General features: G+C 41.9%; 2 protein-coding genes across 7 annotated transcripts; both read left to right on the top strand.

Annotated features, from left to right (window-relative positions):
- The first annotated feature begins 1077 nt into the window (after positions 1–1077).
- Positions 1078–10725, top strand: lman2 (lectin, mannose-binding 2). 5 transcript variants are annotated; one of them, XR_013968747.1, is made up of 10 exons: positions 1078–1223; positions 1398–1627; positions 2357–2475; positions 2601–2718; positions 2919–3013; positions 5537–5698; positions 6478–6592; positions 7758–7877; positions 8853–9852; positions 10363–10411. XR_013968747.1 is itself a non-coding variant. In XM_080843598.1 (9 exons), the coding sequence occupies exons 1-9, from the start codon at positions 1186–1188 to the stop codon at positions 9011–9013; spliced, it is 1143 nt and encodes a 380-aa protein (XP_080699724.1). In that variant the 5' UTR covers positions 1078–1185; the 3' UTR covers positions 9014–10725. The 5 variants fall into 5 exon arrangements, 4 of the variants coding, with proteins under 4 accessions (XP_080699724.1, XP_080699723.1, XP_080699722.1 ...); XM_080843598.1 differs by lacking the exon at positions 2919–3013 and adding an exon at positions 3062–3141 and having other exon boundaries at positions 8853–10725; XM_080843597.1 differs by having other exon boundaries at positions 2919–3001; positions 8853–10725.
- A 3687-nt stretch (positions 10726–14412) lies between these two features.
- LOC308369497 (uncharacterized protein) lies at positions 14413–22256 on the top strand. 2 transcript variants are annotated; one of them, XM_080843962.1, is made up of 9 exons: positions 14413–14494; positions 14823–14920; positions 15138–15322; positions 15950–16004; positions 16749–16862; positions 17558–17628; positions 17708–18113; positions 20023–20131; positions 20333–22256. In XM_080843962.1, exons 1-8 carry the CDS (start codon positions 14473–14475, stop codon positions 20110–20112), a joined length of 1041 nt encoding a protein of 346 aa, XP_080700088.1. In that variant the 5' UTR covers positions 14413–14472; the 3' UTR covers positions 20113–20131; positions 20333–22256. The 2 variants fall into 2 exon arrangements, with proteins under 2 accessions (XP_080700088.1, XP_080700089.1); XM_080843963.1 differs by having other exon boundaries at positions 20023–20135.
- Positions 22257–23350: the final 1094 nt, after the last annotated feature.

Genomic DNA, 23350 nt, shown 5'->3' with positions numbered 1-23350 from the left:
TTCCACCCTTCCTGTATAACCGTCATACTCATACCATATAGTATTTATTTATTCCTGCTCTTCCTGGACTCTCCACTTTGCACTATTGTTTGTATATATTTTTAAGACTTGTTGACCATTGCATTGCACTGTTGTATTGTATTGTTTTGCACTGCTGTATTGTTTTTGCACTGTTGTATTGTTTTGTGTTGTGATGTATATTTGTGTAATATGTGTAAGCACACTGAGAGCCACTGCACCAAGACAAATTCCTTGTTTGTGCAAACTAACTTGGCCAATAAAAGCTGATTCTGATTCTGATTTCCTGCTAACAGACCGCTGCGAAAAGATAATGGCCGCTGTCCTTGGCAACGGGTTTTGTGCTTCTAATTCACATCTTTCATATCATTCCGCAAGAAGTCCGGTAATTTTAAAGTAACAGACTCATAATACATTGCAATACATTATCCCTTACGTATATTTTTTTAGGTCTTCAGGAAGAATGAGTATGATTATAAGGCTTTAAAAATGACAGCCAAATCTGACTGCTGCCCTTGTCTCGCAGTCATCCTGTCTACCATTATTATACTGCAGATATTTTATTTTGATACCTTTGCCTCATTTGGCTCTCAGGAAGAACAAAACAATTAAACAGCCAATTACTTAATGTCTTCATGATTTTTTTTTTATTATTATTATTTTTACTGTCCTCTGCATTCATTTCTTTGAGCTAACTCTCCTTAGCAAATCACGAGTGGAAAAGGTTTAAAGAGAGCTTCTACTGAAATGAAGCGCCATTTAAATAAAACTATGTTTTTTTTTTTTTTTTTTTTAATAAGACTAGAATTTCTCTGCCTTTCCTGACACTGTTGTGTATGAGCATCAACGCTGAGAGGCAATCGCCTTTGCCTGTGTCCGTGTGTGGATTTGGAGTGTGTGTGTGTATGTGTGTGTGTGTGTGTGTGTGTGTGTGTGTGTGTGTGTGTGCGTGCGTGCGTGCATGCGTGCGTGCGTGCTTGCGTGCGTGCGTGCGTGCGTGTGTGTGTGTGTGTGTGTGTGTGTGTGTGTGTGCGTGTGTGCGTGTGTGTGTGTGTGAGAGAGAGGACGTTGTTTCATGTTTTAGTCCTGGAAGCCTCCCAGAAGGAAAGACAAAAAACTTTATTCAGCTATGTGCTTATTTTTGATTGGTTGTCGAGAATTCGACCGATGCTAAACACTTTCCGTGTTGAAACTAATACTCAGGGGTAATACATAGGTCTAAATTGTATACCAAGTCTGTCTTACACCAGATTAAAAATACAAATTTATAATTTGATTCAAATATATATATATTTAAGTGTGTTGTAATATTACTAAATAAGCATCGTCTATTTGCAATCTTCTCTACTTTCGATCGGAACTATTCCTTCCAATTGAAGTCGGAACAAGAATATCAAACACAAATTCTCAAATATGGCGGCGGGCAGATGCGAAATAACGACCATGAACATCTACAGAACAGGAATTAACAACAGGATGGCCTTTCGCTGTTTTTTGAGGACAGTTTGTCTATTTTGGCTACTTCAATTTGCGACAGTTCGTTCAGATATCACAGACGGTAATACTGAACATCTTAAACGGGAACATTCACTTGTGAAACCTTATCAGGGTAAGTGTCAGTTAGCTTGTCAGCTAACTAATGTAGTGTTTGTCATTGCTAACATTAGGGTTTTTGACAGCCCAGCCAGCCGTAAAGCACGTCAGCTGATTTAAAGTTACACAATTGATTAGTCTGGTGTCTTGGCTGATGTATTTTGCTGAATGCATGCATATAAGTCCTTAATATCAGTCATCTGGCAACGAATCCTCCCGTTAACAGACTAGCAAACAAGGCAGAAGTTGCAGAACAAGTTTGAACGGAAGACGCAATTAGTAGGCTATATGGTGTCTTTTTTTGCTTGTTTGGCGTGAAGATATTTTTCAGTTTTGTTTCAACATTTGCATCGAGTCTATGCTGCACACTTCTTGTGTGGATGACGTCTCCTAGCATCCATAGTTATTATGCATCATGATTCATGACAGGCTATTGCTGCCTATCTGAGTTAACAGTTAGTAACAGAGAGTTAATAGCCAACACTGTTTACCTTTCGTGTTAAAAATGATAAGGTTAGAAGTTACGAGGGTTGTTTTATGTTATCAGCTTACATTAAAACGGATTCTGAAAGAAATGTTAACCTTGCTTTGCATGTTAATGATCTTGGACTCTGGCAAACGGAACGGTAGATGGATCGTCTCCCCAGCTAGCTCGGTGCAGTTGTCAGTCTGACAAACTGAACTGGTGGTCTGGTAAACCGAACTCGGTCGATGTCACATGATTCTTTGTAACTCTGTTACGCAGGGGTCGGGACAAGCCCATCCAGCCAGTGGGACTTCTCGGGAAGCACCCTAGTTACCAGTCAGTATGTGCGCCTTACTCCCGATGATCGCAGCAAGGAAGGCTCCATCTGGAACACCGTGGTATGGTTATTTTCTTTATGTTTGAATGTGTGTGTTCATTTCTGTTAATTGGCTGCAATTGAAATGCTATACTTACAATACACAGTGCAGACATTACAACCAACCCAAACTCATTTTGTACAAAGCCCTGCTTCCTGAAGGACTGGGAGATGCACGTGCAATTCAAAGTCCATGGGTCGGGGAAGAAGAATCTTCACGGAGATGGCATTGGTATATGGTATACCAAGGAGAGGTTGCACCCTGGTAATCTTTGCTGTCACATCATTCCATTTCTTTGAGCATGTTAAACACATTGTATGATGTACACAAGAAGTGTCTTGTCTTTGAATGCGTGTGTCACATTTTGCTTGTATGATGATGACAGCCTTCATACTACTCAGGATTAGTCCTTCTTTAATCCTTAAAGTATGTTTACCCCCCTTTACCCTTAACTCTTTGTTTAGGTCCAACCTTTGGAAATCAGGATCATTTTGTCGGCTTGGCAATTTTTGTGGATACCTTCCGCAATGACCTCCACGGCATGGATGTAAGTGTGGATGTAAGTGTGTGTGTGCGTCTGGACTCACTGCGGACTCTCTTTCTGCAGGCCCTGTGTACGGCAGCATAGCCACCTTCCATGGGTTGGCCGTAGTTATAGATACCTACCCTAATGATGAGACTTCTGACGTGAGTCGATTGAGATAAATGTTTTTGATCACTGTCGTATGTTGTCTGTTGCATCTGCATTCGTTTTGAAACAAGGCTTCTCTCAAGCCATGGATTTATTTTTTGTTATCAGCATACTCATTTGGCATTCATTGTATAACAATGAAGAATTGTCTTGAAATTTCACCAGTTAACATATTGTTCGACTTCAGATCCATTATAATTTTTTTATGCCTATGCGCTTGTGTCTGCTTCACATCCTGTGTCCTGAAAAATCGACTTTGATGATCAAACTGAGCTCATTTCGTTGAAAGCCCCATTTACACCAGAGACTAAAATACCAGATGTTTGTAAGAATATGGCATCACTCATATTAAAAAGACATACTACAACACAGGCTTGTGATGGGTTAGAATCACTGATGCTAGGGCACCAAAGTGCTCCTTTTGATTAGGCCTCTCCCATGTCTAGATGCAGTGTGGATATATATATATATATATATATATATATATATATATATATATATATATATGTACACTCAACCAAAATATTTTACATCAGATCTACCCCCAAAAAATGCATGTGAGAATGTGAAATATATAAGAGACCACTTCAAAATATATAAGAGACCACTTCAAAATTATCAGTTTCTCTGGTTTTACAATGTATTGCTGTGTGTTAAAGTAAAATTAACATTTTTGTTTTGTTCTTTACACTACTGACAACATGTCTACCAAATTTGAAATAAAAATATTGTCATTTAGAGCATTTATTTGCAGAAAAATGACAATTGGTCAAAATTAATAATAACCCTAACCCAAGAAAACAAGTTCTTATTCATTTTTAAACAACACAATACTATTTTAATAACTTAGGAAGAGTTCAGAAGTCAATATTCGGTGGAATGACCTTGATTTACAATCACAGCTTTCATGTGTCTTGGCATGCTCTCCACCAGTCTTTCACATTGCCGTTGGGTGACTTTATACTACTCCTGGCGCAAAAATTCAAGCAGCTCGGCTTTGTTTGATGGCTTGTGACCTTCCATCTTCCTCTTGATCACATTCCACAGGTTTTTAATGGGATTCAGTTCTGGAGATTGGGCTAGCCATGACAGGGTCCTGATGTGGTAGTCCTTCATCCACACCTTCAGTGACCTGGTTGCGTGGCATGGAGCATTGTCCTTCTGGAAAATAACACTCCTCAGAGAGATCAGGATCCTGTCATGGCCATCAAACAAAGCCGAGCTGCTTGAATTTTTGCGCCAAGAGTAGTATAAAGTCACCCAACGGCAATGTGAAAGACTGGTGGAGAGCATGCCAAGACACATGAAAGCTGTGATTGTAAATCAAGGTTATTCCACCAAATATTGATTTCTGAACTCTTCCTCAGTTAAACATTAGTATTGTGTTGTTTAAAAATGAATAAGAACTTGTTTTCTTTGCATTATTCAAGATCTGAAAAAACTGCATCTTTTTTTGCTATTTTGACCAATTGTCATTCTTCTGCAAAAAAAAATGCTCTAAATGACAAAAATGTTATTAAAAATTTGGTAGGAATGTTGTCGGTAGGTTATAGAATAAAACAAAAATGTACATTATACTTTAACACAAACCAATAAACAGTAAAACCAGAGAAACTGATAATTTTGAAGTGGTCTCTTATTTTTTTCCGCGGCTGTATATGTATATATATATATATATATATATATATATATATATATATATATATATATATATAATATGCATTTTTTGTAGATAGATCTGATGTTTTGGTTGTGGTTTGGTTAAAGCCAAGTGTGGCCTGCTTGTGTGATGGGGCCATATATGAAATGTGCTCATTGTGTATCACAGTGCTGCTTTTCTTGTTTCATGTGCTTTCATGTGAGTTAATTTGGTTGGCGTGTATGTGACCAGGATGGATCATCTGAGCTAGTAATGGATTAATCCTGGCCAATTCACATTTTATCAAGTCATCATTACTCAAGGGTCCAGTTTATGTACAGTTTGTTTCCTGGTCCAACCTCTGTGTCTATTAAATGTTAATAAGTGACATGAGTACCTTATTTGCAGTCCCTATACCAACCAACGTACTCCTACCAGACCTGCAGTCCCTACACCAAGTAGCCAAATCTGCACTGTGAACTGTAGTATGTCATCCTCTGACCCTCCTCACTGCATGGTCTCAGTATCTGAAGCTACGCTGTGGAGAAATAGCCAACATGGTTTAGATACCAACTTTAAGAAAACTTTAATGTTTGTGGGCAAAAGTGCCTGTGATGGGAATCTGGTGATGGGCACCTTTGATGTGATGTTGGACCTGCTTGAATCCCTTGACCAGAGATTCTCTGTGAGCTGTGATACCCTGATGATTAGCCCCTGCTCTAACCCCTCCTCTTCCTCCTCCTCCTCTTCAGCGTTCGTTTCCTTTCATTTCCGCCATGGTGAGCAACGGCACGGTGCCCTACGACCACGGCAAAGATGGCCGAACCTCAGAGCTGGGAGGATGCTCTGCCGAAATCCGCAACAAGGAGCATGACACCTACCTTGCCATCCGCTACTCCAAAGGAAGGCTGACGGTACCATGTCACATCTGTGTGGACTCGTGAAAAACAACCAGTGTCTGATTAATATCAGTGCAGCAGTGGTCACATTTCAAATGTCATAGAAAGTATAGATGGACAGAAAAGCCATTGCTGTGTGTGGCTTTACAGGCCTTCGCTGGAGCCCTGTTAAGGAATCTCAAAATATCTTGTTTAAAATCACTTCTTATTGACACCTGCTCTCTCCATCATATGTTCTTGACACAACAAGAACATTATGATATGACCTTAGTAAGAAGAGAGGGTTCCATAACTGCTTTCATACAGCTTGGCCAATGGCCACACAACTTAGCAATACAGGAGAACAGTTCAGGATTTTTTTTTTTTTTTTAATAATTTATATAATGCATTTCATACCAAGAGGCAACACAGTGCACTTCACAGAAGGAAATGGGGGGCATACAAAACACACTTATGTTTGACACTAATTTTCCAGATGGAAGGAAAAAAAAAAAAGTTAATATAAGAAAATAAAACCCCCTTAGAAATGGCCTGAAGAAATACAATTGGTGCTTTTTTTCATTAAGAATAATGTAATATTATGTGTGGTCCTGATGTTGGCTCCTGTTCATCTCAGCGTGTGGCTTTGTGAATAATCTGAGCTCTGAGCTGCTCTTCATTCTGGCTGTGGTGATTAGAGCTGAGATTGAAGAGGAATGTGTGGATGAATAGATTCTGGCTCGGTTAATGGACTCTGGCCCAGTTAATGGATTCTGACCCAGTTAATGGATTGCGTCCCACTGTTGTTTTGACAGGTGATGGTGGATGTTGATGACAAGAACGAGTGGAAGGAGTGCATTGACATCGGAGGGGTGCGCCTGCCCACAGGGTATTACTTCGGAGCCTCAGCAGCCACAGGAGATCTGTCTGGTACGCACATCCATCCCATCCTCAAATACTAGGGCTTAAATGCACAGCATCCTTAAATACTAGGGCTTAAATACACAGCATCCTTAAATACTAGGGCTTAAATACACAGCATCCTTAAATACTAGGGCTTAAATACACGGTATCCTTAAATACTAGGGCTTAAATACACAGCATCCTTAAATACTAAGGGCTTGAATGCACAGCACCCTCGAATACTGGGGTTTAAATACATAGCATCCTCAAATACTAGGGTTTAAATTAGTGCTGACAGTTTAACGCGTTATTAACGGCGTTAACGCAAACCCATTTTAACGACGTACATTTTTTTATCGCGCGATTAACGCAATAAAAATTGTTTTAGATTAACGTTCTTTTTGGCCTCGCAAACTGTGTAGTAGGCTAACGTTACGTTTGAGTGAATGGTGAGCGCGATACGCCGAAATTGATGATAAAAAGCTTCTGAATAGGACGTTTACCTTTAAAAGTTGTGTTGTGCAAAAGAAGCGAGCTTCACTGTTGTTTGAAAATGTCAACAGGCAGCTGGCTGAAAGCACAGAAGTAGTGACTTACCTTTTATTGGTTACCTAACTGTTACCGTTCATTGTTTTTGAAATAAGAGGCCTGACTTCTATGTTCTCAGCAAACTTTAAAAAAAAAAAAAATATTAAGCCATGGTCTACCTGCACTATAGGCTGAGTCCTTGTTTATCTGAAATGTGCACTTTATAATTTTATAAGTGTATAGCAATGTTGTCTTTCAATAAAATAAAACATTGCATAAAGCAAGGCAATCCACTTTTCCATGTTGATTGCACAGCATTAAAATAAAATAAAAATGATGTAAAAAAATTATTGAAGGGACATTAAGAATAGATAAAAATTTGCGATTAATCCGATACATTTTGAGTTAACTATGACAAAAATGCTATCGCGATTTAATATTGTAATCGTTTGACAGCACTAGTTTAAATACATAGCATCCTCAAAACATACAAATACATATCATACTAGCGCTGTGTTAATCTAGCACAGTAGCACAAAACATGATATTGCGATACTCAAGTGTCAACTCAAATCGATATTCTCTGATATGTTCTTTTGGCTTTTTGCTCTGGTGGGGTGTTTCTGTTCCCTCAGTAACCCTCTCGGCCTTCTCTCATTGGCAGATAATCATGACATCATCTCGATGAAGATGTACCAGCTGATGGTGGAGCACACCGAAGAGGAGGAGAATCTAGACTGGACGAAGATCGAGCCTAGTGTCAGCCTACTCAAATCCCCCAAAGGTGATTATCCACAAAAATAAGTATATTTAAATACAAATAAGTCTGGCATAATGCAGCATTTCAACTGTTGCCTGGAGGACATTTGAAGATGGCTGGCTAGATGACAAGAACCTGTGCTATTATGAAAACCCAAAAGCTTCACTTTGATAATGCGGGCATAGATGGGGGAAAATAGCTAAAGTGAACACAGCATTTCTGAATGCTGGAAGCTACACTGTGATAATGCAGTCATAGATGGAGAAAAATAGCTAAAGTGAACGCAGCATTTCTGAATGCTGGAAGCTTTACTGTGATAATGCAGTCATAGATAGGGGAGAATAGCTAAAGTGAACGCAGCATTTCTGAATGGTGGAAGCTTTACTGTGATAATGCAGTCATAGATAGGGGAGAATAGCTAAAGTGAACGCAGCATTTCTGAATGGTGGAAGCTTTACTGTGATAATGCAGTCATAGATGGAGAAAAATAGCTAAAGTGAACGCAGCATTTCTGAACGGCAGAAGCTACACTGGCATAATGCAGTCATAGATAGGGGAGAATAGCACTGTGATATCTTTCTGTGGATTTGATTGCAACCTGCAAACTACACCTGACTGACATTCAAGAAACCTGGCAGAATAGGCAACAGCCAATGTAGTTTGCAGGTTGCAATCAAATCCACAGAAAGATATCACAGTGACACGGAATAAACCACTTTGGATAATCAAAGGCTTTCTTAAACGTGCAGTCCGCAATTCCAACACATTTTGTGTCAAATTCATCGAATTGCTCCCCACTGACCTCTATCTGTCCGTACACTAGGTGTCCATACACAGTCCTAGCTCTATGTATGTGAAAGTGCATGTTGCAATGCAGGTTGCTTCAGGAGTACGGAAGATAGGGGTGTAATTTGGGTGGCTGTTGTGCTCAGATAACAAAAGCATTTCGAACAGAATCACGGATTGCAATCACCAGTTGGTTCTCCTCTTCCTCCCCAGACAACATTGACGACCCGACGGGTAACTTCCGCGGCACTCCTCTGACGGGGTGGAAGGTGTTCCTGCTGCTGCTGTGTGCCCTGTTGGGCATCGTGGTGTGTGCCGTAGTGGGCGCCGTCGTCTTCCAGAAACGGCAGGAGAGGAACAAGCGGTTCTACTGAGGCACACAGACTCTGGGCCCTGCCCTGCTCTGGCCAGGACAGCAATGTACATTTTTTTTAAAGACTACAAGAGATACACAAACAGCGGTTTGTCCTTGTTTGTTACAGTGAGCTGGAGGAAATCACCAAGGAGATGCTAAGAATCTTCCAGAAGGTTTTTTGCTGAATGGTTTGAATGGTATTTTTCCAACCGAAAAGTAACCTGATTGGTAGGAAACGTTTTTTTTTTTTTTCACTTTGAAGTGAATCAGGTCACATGTGATCAGAACATATATGCAGACTAGTCTGTGAATCGAGTTGATTTTTGTGTTTTTTGGTTCGTTTTGCTTCCAGTTTGATCTTTGTACCCATGCATTCCCTCCCTGCGCTAGTTTACATTTGAGCGAGTTCCGATTGCTTTTTATTTTCTCGCACTGTTCGATTCCCACTTTTTCTCTGCGTTCTCGGTGGGATGCTGGGGGCCTTTTCTTTGGGGTGTAGCTACTGTGATTGATTGCCTTGTTTTCCTGGCTTTCTTTGATCAGTCATTGAAGTGTGTGTGTGTGTGTGTGTGTGCGGCGGCTAGCAGGGGTCCTAAGTATGATTTATATTATAATCTGCAAGTCTGCAAAACATGACTGTCCATTTAAGTGAATGCTGTGCTCTTAAGAATCTATTTCCTTGTGTTGTTTCTAAAGAAATCAAAAGGCTGGTTCTGTATAAAACTTAAAAAAAACTTAATGACCAGTTGGAAAGGTCTGCACACACTGATGGCTGGTAAACTGTCTGATGCACCCATAGCGTTGTACACCTGTGCGAAGTGTAAGGTAACTCACACTGTACCACATTTTGAGCTGGAGGTTGATGGAAATTGATATAGACATATAATTACCATTGCATACATGAATGCTCTGGTGTGTGCCATGCTTATTCACAGTCTGTCCCCCACCCTCACCCATGGCCTATGCTAAACGGAACCTCTCTAGACATCCCCTCCCTATTCATGGCCTATGTAATACACATACCAGGACCTTAGGTAAGCATGTTCCGGAACATCCCGTGGGGGCTGGTGGACACCTCACCTCCCCTCCCACTCCCACTCCCCCATTTGCCCAACTTAGCCTATCACCCAAAGGTATCCCATGATTGACCAGTAACTAAACAGTATCACACCCCTAATTCTGACCTGTGACCTCCCATAGCTGACCTTATAAAAAGTCATACTGTACAGTGATATTCAGTCTTTACCCTGTCTACATGATTTGGAATTGACTCCCTGCAGGCGCACGTGAGGAAATAAACACCAAGATATTTGATTCACCTCGTGGTTCCATTGTCTACAGTTTATTGCTGGATTCAGAGCTATCAAGGTGTTGTTCTGTGGTGGCATCATCAAAAATAAGTATTTTCTGTGTGCTGCATCACCATGGCAACAGGCACAGCCCAGCCTTTACCCAGCCTTTACCCAGCCTTTACCCAGAACTGACTCCAGAGAAACACCACTGGTCACATGACATCCAGACACATGATTTCCCATCATACTCCCATAGAATCAGATAAACAGACAAGCACGTCTGTAAGTAACAGTGTTACTCCGTGTGGCTCAATACGTTTGTTTGTGTTTGCAGTTCAATTACTCATGGTATTTCCCATTGTGCACTCCAACCCTGTCTGACTGTCATCATAGAGAAAGACTGCATTGTTCTGAAGTTCAATGGATTGTGTTTTCCTGTCTCTGGGAATAAAAAACAGACTTTAAAACAAAACAAAATTCTTTAAAGTTTCATAATCTTTTTCCTTTGTATACTACAGTAAAGTTCATACACGGTATGAACTGCAATTGCATTAAAAGTAACATTAAATCAATTGAAATAAACATGAAGGATACTATCTTTAACAATAGCTTCAGGGTAGACAGTACCCTAAGGATATGGCTTTTACTTATAGATAGAAAAACAGACTTGGAATGAAACATTACAGTAAGGCACTTGATGTCAGAATATGATGTGATGTATGAATAGGCATACTGTATTTGTGCCTGCCTGATGGGTTAATACTGCCCCCTTGTGGTTTACATGTGAAAGTGCTGGACATCTGTCTCGAACAGCTGCAGGCTGCAGCTCGATCTTGACAGCAGTGCTCAGATTTATGATACAGGCTCAAAGAACTGAATACTTGACGGGTTACTGATCTCAAGTTAAACATGCATGTATTTTAAAAGCAGTGTTGTAGTTCCTATGTACTAGATAAGGACAAAGCACGGTTCTGAAGAAGATACGCCTGTATGTAGTTTGAGTTGTATTTCACCAGTCAAGTGTTTCATGGGTCATGTATTTCTCACCATATCTGAAATCCCTTTTTCGTCCAGAGAGAAAATCAGTTATGTGTTTAACATTCTCAGTGGCTGAGTAACTCAGACCTCTGTAATAGATCTCTTCACCTGCATGATCTCATGGTCCTGAAAGAAGAGCACAGAGCATAGGACTCGAGTCCTCACTAAGCTAGCGAAGACCAGAGGGTTCCAGGCAGGATTGTTCCCCCCCTTTAACCCTTTCCTCCGTCACTCATAGAAGTCAAATGTCTGTTGACCACAAGAAAATGTACTAAACGCCACATAAAAAAACTTTGGTTATAGAAGTTTGTAGCTATTTTTGTTTTCTGTGGAATTGTTCTGTAAAGACATAGAAATAAATAATGTCTACAATGTCTCCGAAGTCCTGCGTCACAGTCCTCAGTGTAACTCCAGGAGTGCAAATGGTACCAGTTGGGACTTTAGTGACAGTAGAGAACCACCTCTGACACACAATCAATCCTGATGGTTGTACCTCAGGTTAGACACAGGTTGCTTTAAGAGAAGTGCATCGGTCAGAAGGTAGAGGGCGCTGTTGAAGCACATCGTGTGAAGTATTTGCAGGAGGATTGGGGTTGGGAGACGCAGCTCTTGTGTAAGTGCCTGATTTCAACCCTCTCCTTAAGTTCCCGCAGGGGGCAAGAAATGGCAGACGAGACGCGGCACCATGGGGCATAGCTGGTGGTCTGGGGTCATCTCACACTTTGACAGACACTGGTCTGGGTAAACTTGTCCTTGGGCGCGGTGCCAATAAACAGAGGTGTTACACTGAATGTTTACAGCACAGGACATCTGTCAGTTCAGACCTATAAATCCTACCTTCGTCATGCCTCTCAAGGTCCATTCTCTCTCTCTCTCTTTCTTTGCTCTCTTGCTCACTCTCTCTTTCTCCCCTCTCTCTCTCAGTCTGTATCTTCTCATTGCCTGTAGCTTAGTGCTAAATATATTTGCCAGTCTTAACACTTCTTCATTTACTCTCCCCCTCTCTCTCTCCCTCGCTCTCTATTAACCCCCTCTCCTTGTGTGTCCCTCTCTCTCTCTCTCTTTCTCTCTTTCCCTTGCTCCCTGTTAGTGTCAGATTTCCCTGACTTCAGAGTAGTGGTTTATAAGAAGGCAGAATATGAGGGGGGTGGGGTGGGGGGGGTTCAGTGCTCACTTACAGCAGACGAGTCACATTCACATTTCTTCTACAAGGCTCAGACTCCTGTACTCGTGTCCATGGTCCATGTAGGCTCACGTGTGTGTGTGTGTGCATTTTCTCACAACACACTCCTCTCTACTTGCTCTGAGAACAATTGGAGGTTTGGAGTTTGTCAGGGAGAATTATTTTGGAGCAAAGGTATTCCCGTCTGCCTTTAATAACTTTGGACGTGAAGGACATAAACTCAGACCTTGTCGAGGATCCTACAAGCAATCCAACAGCCACCTGGAGCCACCTGATCTCACTCTGGCTTCTATTTCAGCTCTACTGATCTCTTCTCCTCGGTGCTCTCTATTCTACTCTTCTCTCGGGCTAACAGGAACCTGGATGAAAGCAGTATATCTGGTTTGATCCCCTTCTCTCATTCTCTCTCTCTTCCTCTCCCTTTAATTCTCCTTCCCTGTAGTTCTTTCTCGCTACTTCCCTCCTTCTCTCGCTCTCTCTCTCCTTCATCCCTTCCTCATGGACTCCCTGTCTCGGGCCTCCTTCTCCAGTGGCCGGCAAGATGGCACGGCCTCCACGCGGTGCACGACTCACACGGGTAACCAGGGCGGCCCTTCCTTCTGGGTGGCGGAGGGCTGGCAACACCTCCGGCCCTTCCTGCCGTTTGTGCTCATCTCCTGCCTGGTGGTGGCGCTGGTGTACCTGCTGCAGAGCATCGTGTACGGCGGCCCCTTCACCGACCCGCTTTTCTTCAGCAAGTTCGAGCAGCGCTGGCCCCGTCCAGCTCTCAACCACAGTGCCAATCATCAGGGACCGCCCGTGGGAGTGGAGGCTGCTGGCTTGAACTGAGGATGGAAGGAATATGCACAGACTCACACACACACACACACACACACATATTATACAGGACTTCACACACACACTACCACTGAGACAACGTCATCTGCACTGCTGGGCCTCTATCACCACAGACACACACACACATCTTCCATCTTCTGGACCTGTGTGATCTCTCACACACACAAGATACTGGATCTCACACGCATGCTAACACTGGGATATGGGAGTTATCCCCACTGCTAGACCTTTGTGTTCGCACACACACACACACAAACACACACACACACACACACACACACACACACACACACACACACACACACAAGCTAACGCTGGGATATGGGAGTTATCCCCACTGCTAGACCTTTATGATCACACACACACACACACAAGTTAACGCTGTGATGTGGACTCCCCATTCCCCACTATGATTCTTGTTTTCTGATGATTTCCATAGAACCCAACGTGCTTTTGTTCTAAGTTGGGCGCTAGTTCTAAGTGATGGTATTGAGCATGTCAAACATGTGATGTTGAAATGATTATTATCACTCAAAATTCCTAAAGGTTTATGATGTAAGGAAATATGTTGTTAGTCTGACCCATGTGAGGTCTGTTTGTGTTTTTGGTGTTTGATAACTAAACAGTTGACGTGCAGTTCCCGTTCAGTAAAGCCTCAGAATTGCTAGCAAAGCATGGACAACCTCATTACTGAAATATTACCCTTATTGTTTTGCATGCTTTCATAATAAATAGAAATGGTTTTAGTATGACGTTGATTTTTTAAAAATATATATGGCATGGGATGCAGGATTTTTGAATGTGAGGCCTCAGTAAACTGAAAGTGAAAACCAAAATTGTACTTTGCATAGTTCATACTGACCAAGATTAGGCTACCTGCAAGAATCATTCCATTCAGCTTTCCACTGTAGCTAACCCTGGAGTCAGAGTCATGGCCATTATGACATCACCAGAATGGAACATTTCAGAGTTCTAGTTACAGACTCTGCTTTGTCATTCTTACCAGGCATAGTTCAACTTTTGTTTATGTTTATCTTTAAAATGTCTCCAAGCTAGGCCAAATTGAATACTTATTTTCATAACTTCATAACATACACTTCTTATATCAATACAGTGGGCTAGTAGACAATGGATAAGCTGCTGTATACATGTAAGTATTATTATGTTGCTTGTTGCTTAGTTCTTGTCTACTGCTGTTTGTTTTTTGTTTAATTAATAACGTCTCCTATAGTTCACTGTCATGTTTGCTGACTCCTGGTATTTCCTTCAGGAAATGCAATCCTAGTTAAATTCTGGTTATTGCTGCTCCTTGCACTCACATTTCACATAAAAAGTGATTTACATATTGATAACAATGATTAATATTGTTATAATTATTAATGATAAGGTTGTGTCTGGTGTCAGTTTGGTGTGTAGTGTTTGGTCGTTATGATATTTGGCGAGTGCTTTTGTTCAAAGTCCTTTCTGGATTTCTGCAGGTCCAGCCCAGGGGACCAGCCTTTTACTGGGTTCAGCCTCAGGGCTCATCCCCAGTCCTGCTGAGTTTGAGAGACAGATCAAGGGCATGATGCACAAGGTGAGGTTTGTTTATAATTCAGTCCTAGTACTCACCAATCCTCTTTCTGCTGTTCCACATGCACCTGAAAATGCATATTCTTCATTTGATTTATTTTATTGTTTTGGCGCTATATAGATACAAAGTAATTCAATTGAATGGTCTGTCAGTTCTATGAGTCCTGTCAGACCTCTGTGAAACCTTGCAGCCCTCTCTTTTCTGTGCCCCTTACATGCAGGTTCCCCAGAATGCAGAGCCCCTCGGGGCCATAGGGTCCCCTCTCTTCACGCGGAACATGATGCAGCACCTCCTCTCCCAGGAGGAGGTGCACTCGGACTGCTTCAGCTTCGTGCTCAGGCAGAAGGAGGAGGCCTTGAAGGTTCAGACGGATGTCCAGCTGAAGCAGCTCTCACAGCACAGCAGGCCAGTGCTTCATCACATGTACACATGTGTGTGTGTGTGTGTGTGTGTGTGTGTGTGTGTGTGTGTGTGTGTAACTACTCCACAGCAGGCCAGTGCTTCATCACATGTACGTGTGTGTGTGTGTGTGTGTGTGTGTGTGTGTGTGTGTGTGTGTGTTACTACCCAACAGCAGGCCAGTGTGTGTAACTATTATATTATGTAACAGCAGTGTTTCATCACACACATGTGTATAACTGTGTGCTTAACCACTCCACAGCAGGCCGCTGATCTCTCAAACCTTTAACCCTCATGGACACATGCAAGTGTCCATCAGTCTTTCACTACAGATGTGTGTGTCACTAAGCTCCACCACAGTCTTTCACTACAGATGTGTGTGTGTGTGTGTGTGTCACTGAACTCCACCACAGTCTTTCACTACAGATGTGTGTGTGTGTGTGTGTGTCACTAAACTCTGTCTCTGTGTGTGTGTGTGCGGTGTGTGTGTGTGTGTGTATGTGTGTGTGTGTGTGTGTGTGTGTGTGTGTGTGTGTGCGTGTGTGTGTGTGTCACTTAACTCCACCACAGTCTTTCACTACAGATGTGTGTGTGTGTGTGTCACTAAACTCTGTCTCTGTTTTGACTCAGCAGGAGTGACAGACAGGCAAGAGAACAGGATCTAGCAGAACTTCTCAAGAGAGAAATGGTAATTTCCCTAAAACTGTGTCTAAAGCTGTGCTCTCATCAGCACATAGCCTGTGTAATGAATAGACTTAGTAAGGGATAATGTATTGTCCGGAGGTCATTCTCCAAAAATAATTCCCGACGGGGCGAACAACACCCCGACGCGCAGCGGAGGGTGTTGTTTCGTCCTGAAGGGAATTATTTTTGGAGAATGACCGACGGACAATACATGATCCCGCTTATTATACGGTTACTTGCCAAAAACGATAGAAGACATTCCTCCAACATACCTCTTTTTAATGATTTAGTTGCCGTTTCATGAGTCCCGTTTAGAAATAAATAGTTCTTCAAGCAAATAGAACTTTGAAGTTTCAGGTGTTGCATAGCAACCCATTACTTGCTGACTTCAAATTATCATGAGTCTGTTACGTTAAAATGACTGGACTTCTTGCGGAATGATATGAAAGAGGTGAATTTGAAGCACAAAACCCGTTGCCAATGACAGCGGTCATTAACTTTTCGCAGCGGTATGTTAGCAGGAATTAATGTAGGGTATGACGTAGGGATGGCCCATTCAAATCAACTGTACCTTTTTGGAACATTCTGAAGAGCCGTATAATAAGCCGTAGGCTATAATAATGATATTAGCATATTCTGATATAATCTGTGGGGTTATTGTAAAATCTGGCTCTGAGAGAGAGAGAGGTGAAAAATCAATTCAGTCTCCATCTGATGCTAATGCTAATCCTGCTGCCTCTGTGGTTAGGCAGGGATAAAGGACGTTGAAAAGTCCATCCAGCTGGCCAGAAACAACAGGCAACTGCTCCTCCAGTCCTTGAATGCAACACAGACCATGCAGGATGAATCACGCCAGCCCAAGGTAACCACAAGAATCAGGGAAGAGGTATTAGACATGCACAACGACACGTCCTCTTGTGGAGCAGATGATTACATTGCATTGTTATTAGTAATTATGGTAATATAATCATTTGCAGGCGTTGTGATCACAGTAATAATAGCAGCTGTAGTGTTAGTAAAAGTGATGGTTGGAATTATTTGATTGGAATAAATTAATTCACCCCGTATTTGTTCCTCTCTTAGGTAGTAAGTAGTTAAAGGCACCCAGTGCAACTTTATGTAAACATTCAATGAAAAATAAACATTCAATTTCTAGTCTTTTTTACAGGTAGTAAGTTTCAATTACTCCATACCATTACATATCGACATTCAAGGAGCAAAGATGAGACGTCGTTGTGTGGTGAGAACTGATAGAAAATCGTAAACAACAACAATCGCAGGTGGGGAGAAGCCATTTTTCCATTGACTGGAAGCCTGCTTTATTTATTGTAGGTTACAAAAAATAAAGAAAATGGCTGCGATTGTTGTTGTTATCGATTTTCTATCAGTTCTCACCACACAACGACGTCTCATCTTTGCTGCTTGAATGTCGGTATGTAATGGTATGGAGTTATTGAAACTTACTACGTGTAAAAAAGACTAGAAATTGAATGTTTACTTTTAAGCCTCGAAAGTTGCACTGGGTGCCTTTAATGGTCTTTTTTTCTGTTGGAACAGCTTATGCCCAAGTGTATCACACCAGTGGAGAAATCAGTTTTGGAAGCAAGTGCCATGACTAGTAAAGAAAAGTAAGTCCTCTCTGTTGCATTAGGGCGTATCTACACCATAACAGAGAGCATATAGCCTGAGAGAGTCTATCTGTGGCAGGGTTCCTCCTCCTCCTGGTGTCGCTGCTGCTAGGCCAAAGATCCAGAGTTTTCAGCAGCTGACAAAGTCTGGCCTGTGGTTGAAGTTAGTGGACGAAGCTGTGGCCGTGCTTCAAGAAGGGGCCAGGAGGATATTTCTACCTGAGGACAAGACCAAAGAGGGACGTCCTCAGGACAAGACCAAAGAGGGACGTCCTCAGGACCAGGCCAAAGATGGGCGTCCTGATGTCAAGACCAAAGATGGACGCCCTCAGGACAAGGCCGAAGAGGGATGCCTTGAGAACCAGCCCAAACAGGGACGCCCCCAGGACAAGACCGAAGACGGGCGTCCTGATGTCAAGACCAAAGAGGGAGCCCCTGTTGGTGTGGATGCACAGGAAATGCAGAACAAAGACAAAGCTGAGGGAGTGAGTTGAAGCGATGCATACATGTGTGTGTGTGTGTGTGTGTGTGTGTGTGTGTGTGTGTGTGTGTGTGTGTGTGTGTGTGTGCGTGTGCGTGTGCGTGTGCGTGTATGAATGTGTATGTGTATGTATGTAACTAGTCACCTCTCCACAACACACACACACGCATGCACACACACACACACACACACACACACAAACACACACACACACTCAACTCAACATAGACAGACGCAAAAAGACAGCAGCTCTTCCCCACCTAGAAAGACACACAAACACACACACACTATCATAGGCGTAGATTACGGGGGGGACAGGGGGACATGTCCCCACCACTATTCATAATCTGAATTTTGTCCACACCACTTTTAAAAATGTGCAAACCAATTTTGACCGAAAAAATCCCCACTCAACCGAAATCGTTGAGTCTAAATCATGCGATAGGCGCGCACGATGACATCCTCAAAGCATGCACACCTGCCTGGCTGCGTGTGGAGCAAATGAGTTATAAATAAAATTCTCTTTCAGCCGTTGAAGACAACACAAGTCTAATTTTCTCTAAAACATGTAACTTCGAGGAAGCACTGACTGATTTTTATACTCCTATTCGCGATCTGTCTTCACACTTATGGTAACTACTTTTCGATTTTTTTTCACTTAAATGCGTTTTACGGACTTCGGAAGTTCAACGTAAGAAAATATCTCCACCTTATTAATGAACACCTGAAAATTGGTTCAGATTGGTTCAAATACGGATTTCAAATACGAAATGTATCTACACTTTCAAAAACTATCTTCACTTTCAAAATCTTTCTGCAGATACGGATTTCAGTTACGAATTACAGATACAGATACGGATATCAAATACGAATTACGGATTTCAGTTACGAATTATAGATTCTTTTTGGCACTGTTTTGACGTCCTTTCTAAAGAGCCATTCAGCGCTTTTGGCAGATTTTCTAACGCGCCAATCAACACATTGTATCCTGTACTGATTAGCCAATCAGCGCTAGCTTGCTGGCAACTGCTGGGAGAGTTGAGTGAAACGGTGTATGCAGGCAGCAGTCACGGAACAGACACCGAGAAATGGCACAAGTAAGAAGGCCTTTATTTAGAGTTGTTAATAAGTCAGTCACAGTCAGTGGTTTATATGTCTATATTACAGATACAAAATATTTATGGCATTGATTTGATTCCATGCGCAACCATACGCAACCGTAGTGACGTGTGCAGTCAGCCCTAGCCCTTCTAACACAGATGAGGCACAGCTCGTCGCTGCCTCTGTCAATCTCTTCCGTCAGTCTTATTTTGTTTTAGGTGTTATTAAATGTCAATTACTGTAGCCTACATTTAATTTGGAAAACCACCGGCTGGTGACAGTGATAAGGTAAGATGTGGCGTTGACCTTGCCAAATGTTAGCTTGCTATTCACAGATGAGGTAACGTTCCCTACAGCTAGCCTAGCTAACAGTCTTAAATTGAGACCGTTATGATCTGGTAAAATAAGCAAGCTGATGCTGTTGTCAACATCGAGATTATCTATTTTTTATTGTTCGAATGGGATTTTCAACACCTGACAATACGCTGTAGAGCATATTGTAATGCAATGTTGAATGGATGTATAGCTTACATAAGGGTACCCAGCACTTTTCAAACCACACTCAAGCTTATGGTTATTGTCCCCAGCACTTCTAAAAACAAACTGACGCCCTTGCACACTATAGGTGGAGCAAAGTCATGCCTGTTTTCTAACTCCAGCTGGCTCCGGTAAGAAGGTGTGTGACTCATGAATGTGAATGTTTGGTGAACACCCAAGCCTGAGATGATTACGATCAAAACAAGACTTACTGAGGCTTAATGAAGTGGATGTTTACAAAAGTAGGAACTAGTTTGTGCATTCATGTCTTCTAGCAGCACAAAACTAATGCCTCAGTGAAGAAGTCAAAGGGGAAGAAAAAGGCGGCAGCACTCAACTCCGGAGTTCCATCTCTGAAGGTCTGAGTCACACAGGAACTAAGAGGTGGGTAAGTTAGGAGAACACATTTTTCACATAACTTTAACGTCTCTCCCACACCACACTTCCCCTTTTCTGCAACCTCTGAGGTCTTGCTCAGGCCGGGGGCTTAGATCTTGACTTTCACTTTTACTTGAGCTTATTGTGCTTTTGCGATGGATGTTGTCACTTTTGTCACTGACACACACAACACTTTTCCACTGACAGTGAGTTGGAGCTGGTTATCTTGCAGCACAGACAGCGGAGTGTGTGCTGCACACCGCATGATGTGGGAGGCGTGTGTGACGAGAGCTGCTCCCCTCTACACCTGGGAAAGACCCTCTGAGCCACTTCCTGCCCCATGTCACAAAATATACACAAATATACTTCTACATTTACAACATGTGTGCAAAATGTACTTTCTGCTAACATACTATAAAGTATAAAGAATGAAGAAATTGCATAGGCTTTGTGTAAGAATATAAAGAGAATATAGCATAAATATCAGACCCACACCGTAGAGAGTATTCTATTTATTTGACATGATCAGAGCAAAGCAATGTACAAGCACTGATAAAGATGATCTCTGAAATGTACTACAGAAACTGAACTGATATATTTGTACAAGATTCCAGTGAAATAACTTTCTCTGATTGGTGAATGCACCTACAACTCCTGTGGCCAATAGCATCGTGGAAACAGACCTATTGGAAACATAACAGCAGGCGCTAGAAATATGACAGTAGGCACTGGAAATATGACAGTAGGCACTGGTAATATGACAGTAGGCACTCGAAATATGACTGCAGGCACTGGTAATATGACAGTAGGCACTATAAATATGACTGCAGGCACTGGAAATATGACAAGGCACTGGAAATATGACAGTAGGCACTATAAATATGACAGCAGGCACCAGAAATATGACAGCAGGCACCAGAAATATGACAGCAGGCACTAGAAATATGACAGCAGGCACCAGAAATATGACAGCAGGCACTAGAAATATGACAGCAGGCACCAGAAATATGACAGCAGGCACTGGAAATATGACAGTAGGCACTAGAAATATGACAGCAGGCACCAGATATATGACAGTATAGGCACTAGAAATATGACAGCAGACACTAGAAATATGACAAGGCACTGCAAATATGACAGTAGGCTCTAAGAAATATGACAGCAGGCACTAGAAATATGACAGGAGGCACTAGAAATATAACAGTTGGCACTGCAAATATGACAGCAGGCACTAGAAATATGACAGGAGGCACTAGAAATATAACAGTTGGCACTGCAAATATGACAGCAGGCACTGGAAATATGACAGCAGGCACTGGAAATATGACAGTAGGCACTAGAAATATGACAGCAGGCACTGGAAATATGACAGCAGGCACTGGAAATATGACAGTAGGTACTGGAAATATGAAAGTAGGCACTAGAAAGTGACCACTGGAAATGTGAATAATATTAAATTTCACTGTCGCCAGTGGAAATGCTTTTGGCAGAGAAAAGTATTTGGAAGGTGCTTTTGTCCAAAGTGAAAGTTTTTTAACAATATAAATGATGAACTCAGCGTGATACAAACTTTAGCAGATATCAATGATATCCCAATTGATCTCTCGCTTAATTGTCTTCTGTCTGATTTGAGGACCACATGTGTGTGCCGTCAGCTATGGAGAGAGAGAGAGAAGAAGAGAGAAGAAGAGAGGGTGTTTAGGTGTCAGTAGGTGTTAGTCAGACAATAACTGAGACTTGGTTGTCTCTCACATAATCACAAATATCGGGACATCCAACCCACAATAAGCATTCAAACTTTCTGTTGTAATGAAATCATTGCAGTTGTGTTAAGATGTCTGACCTGTTCTATGAGTCCTCCTCTTCTTTCTGCACACGCATATAGTCACGGCCAGAAAAATGAGAACCCCCAAAGACACAGGTATGATGATGACATCTGTGGACGAAATACATGTCAACATTCCTGTTCATTAGATTGACTCATTTAGCAGATGTCTTTATTCAAATTGACTTCCAGTATGGTACAAATACACACAGACATTAATCAGTACATCACCGCCTGGGTAGGAGACCCATGACTCGGTGCCGTTAGCTCTTTGCCTTACCAGTTGAGCTACATGTACACTATGTTCCCTGCTAAAGCTCTGCTAAAGTTCCTAAGTAACAATCCTATCCTACTACAAATATATTTACTGTTCAAGATATTTTGACTCATTAAATACCAAATAAATACATGTATACAAAGAGTAAGTCTGCCGGTAATGGTAACTGACAGTAAATCCACCAATGACTCTCCATGTCCACTATGATGACATCAGCAGCACTGAGTGAAGGGGTGGTGGTGTTTGTCACGGACTCAGTCATGTGAGTCATGGCCACAGTTTGGGTGTCTGCACAAACAAACAAACAAACACACAAACAAACAACATCACTACAGGTCTACATGCTACATGCCAACTGACAATGCAGTGAAGACTATTGGCCTAAAATCTAAATTGATTAAGTATGGATGAAATCTGAAATCAATTATACAGATTAAATATGGAACAATTTCAGAATATCAAGAAACTGAGGAAAATGCAATAGCAATAGGCTTTATATGAAATTACGATTAACTGACTCATACCAGACAGTACAATTGTGTTTAGAAATGGAAAGGGATATTCTAGAATCTAGATGTTTAAGATGTATCTGGGTGCATATGTTCTCAGTGTCCTGTGTTCAGTCCTACTCTCCCACATACATTTAATCTAATAATATATTTAGTCTAATAATGCATTGCCACCTGCCGCCATAAAGAAAGAGATCAAACTCAACCGTGGCAAGGGCCCAGCAGCACTGAGTTCTTGCTGCTGCTGATGTGGTTTGAGACGCTGCATGTGAGTTCTCCAGTCACATTCCCACTCATCAGGAGAGTCTGGTTATCTGCACTGAGATCAGCATCAGCTTCACTCAGAGGCCTCCCATCCAGAAACCAGCTGTACTGAGGACTGTCCCCATTGGAGGAGCAGTTCACATCCCTGATCCAATCGCTGCAGTGCTGGGTAAGCACAGGCTTGTCCACAGGAGCTGGATAGAGGGGACTTTTATTAGACACGATCAATCACACCCCCAGCAGTCTTTGACCCTGTGAGCATCAGAGTACGGAGTCATTCATGTTATGAATAACTGTGCACATGTTGTTATAAGCTATACTCTAGGTTAGGAATAGGGTCAAAGATGTAA

Source organism: Sprattus sprattus (genome assembly GCF_963457725.1).
Source record: "Sprattus sprattus genome assembly, chromosome: 8".
Lineage (NCBI taxonomy): Eukaryota > Metazoa > Chordata > Actinopteri > Clupeiformes > Clupeidae > Sprattus > Sprattus sprattus.
This window is presented reverse-complemented; position numbering and strand designations above follow the sequence as displayed.

Coding starts and splice junctions, on each gene's coding strand:
- lman2 (XM_080843596.1), top strand. CDS start 1,186: ATGCTAAACACTTTCCGTGTTGAAACTAATACTCAGGG. Junction 2,476..2,600: donor GCTCCATCTGGAACACCGTG/GTATGGTTATTT, acceptor TTTTGTACAAAG/CCCTGCTTCCTGAAGGACTG. Junction 7,878..8,852: donor CCTACTCAAATCCCCCAAAG/GTGATTATCCAC, acceptor CTTCCTCCCCAG/ACAACATTGACGACCCGACG.
- LOC308369497 (XM_080843962.1), top strand. CDS start 14,473: ATGGATAAGCTGCTGTATACAT. Junction 14,921..15,137: donor TCAAGGGCATGATGCACAAG/GTGAGGTTTGTT, acceptor CCTTACATGCAG/GTTCCCCAGAATGCAGAGCC. Junction 17,629..17,707: donor GCCATGACTAGTAAAGAAAA/GTAAGTCCTCTC, acceptor TATCTGTGGCAG/GGTTCCTCCTCCTCCTGGTG.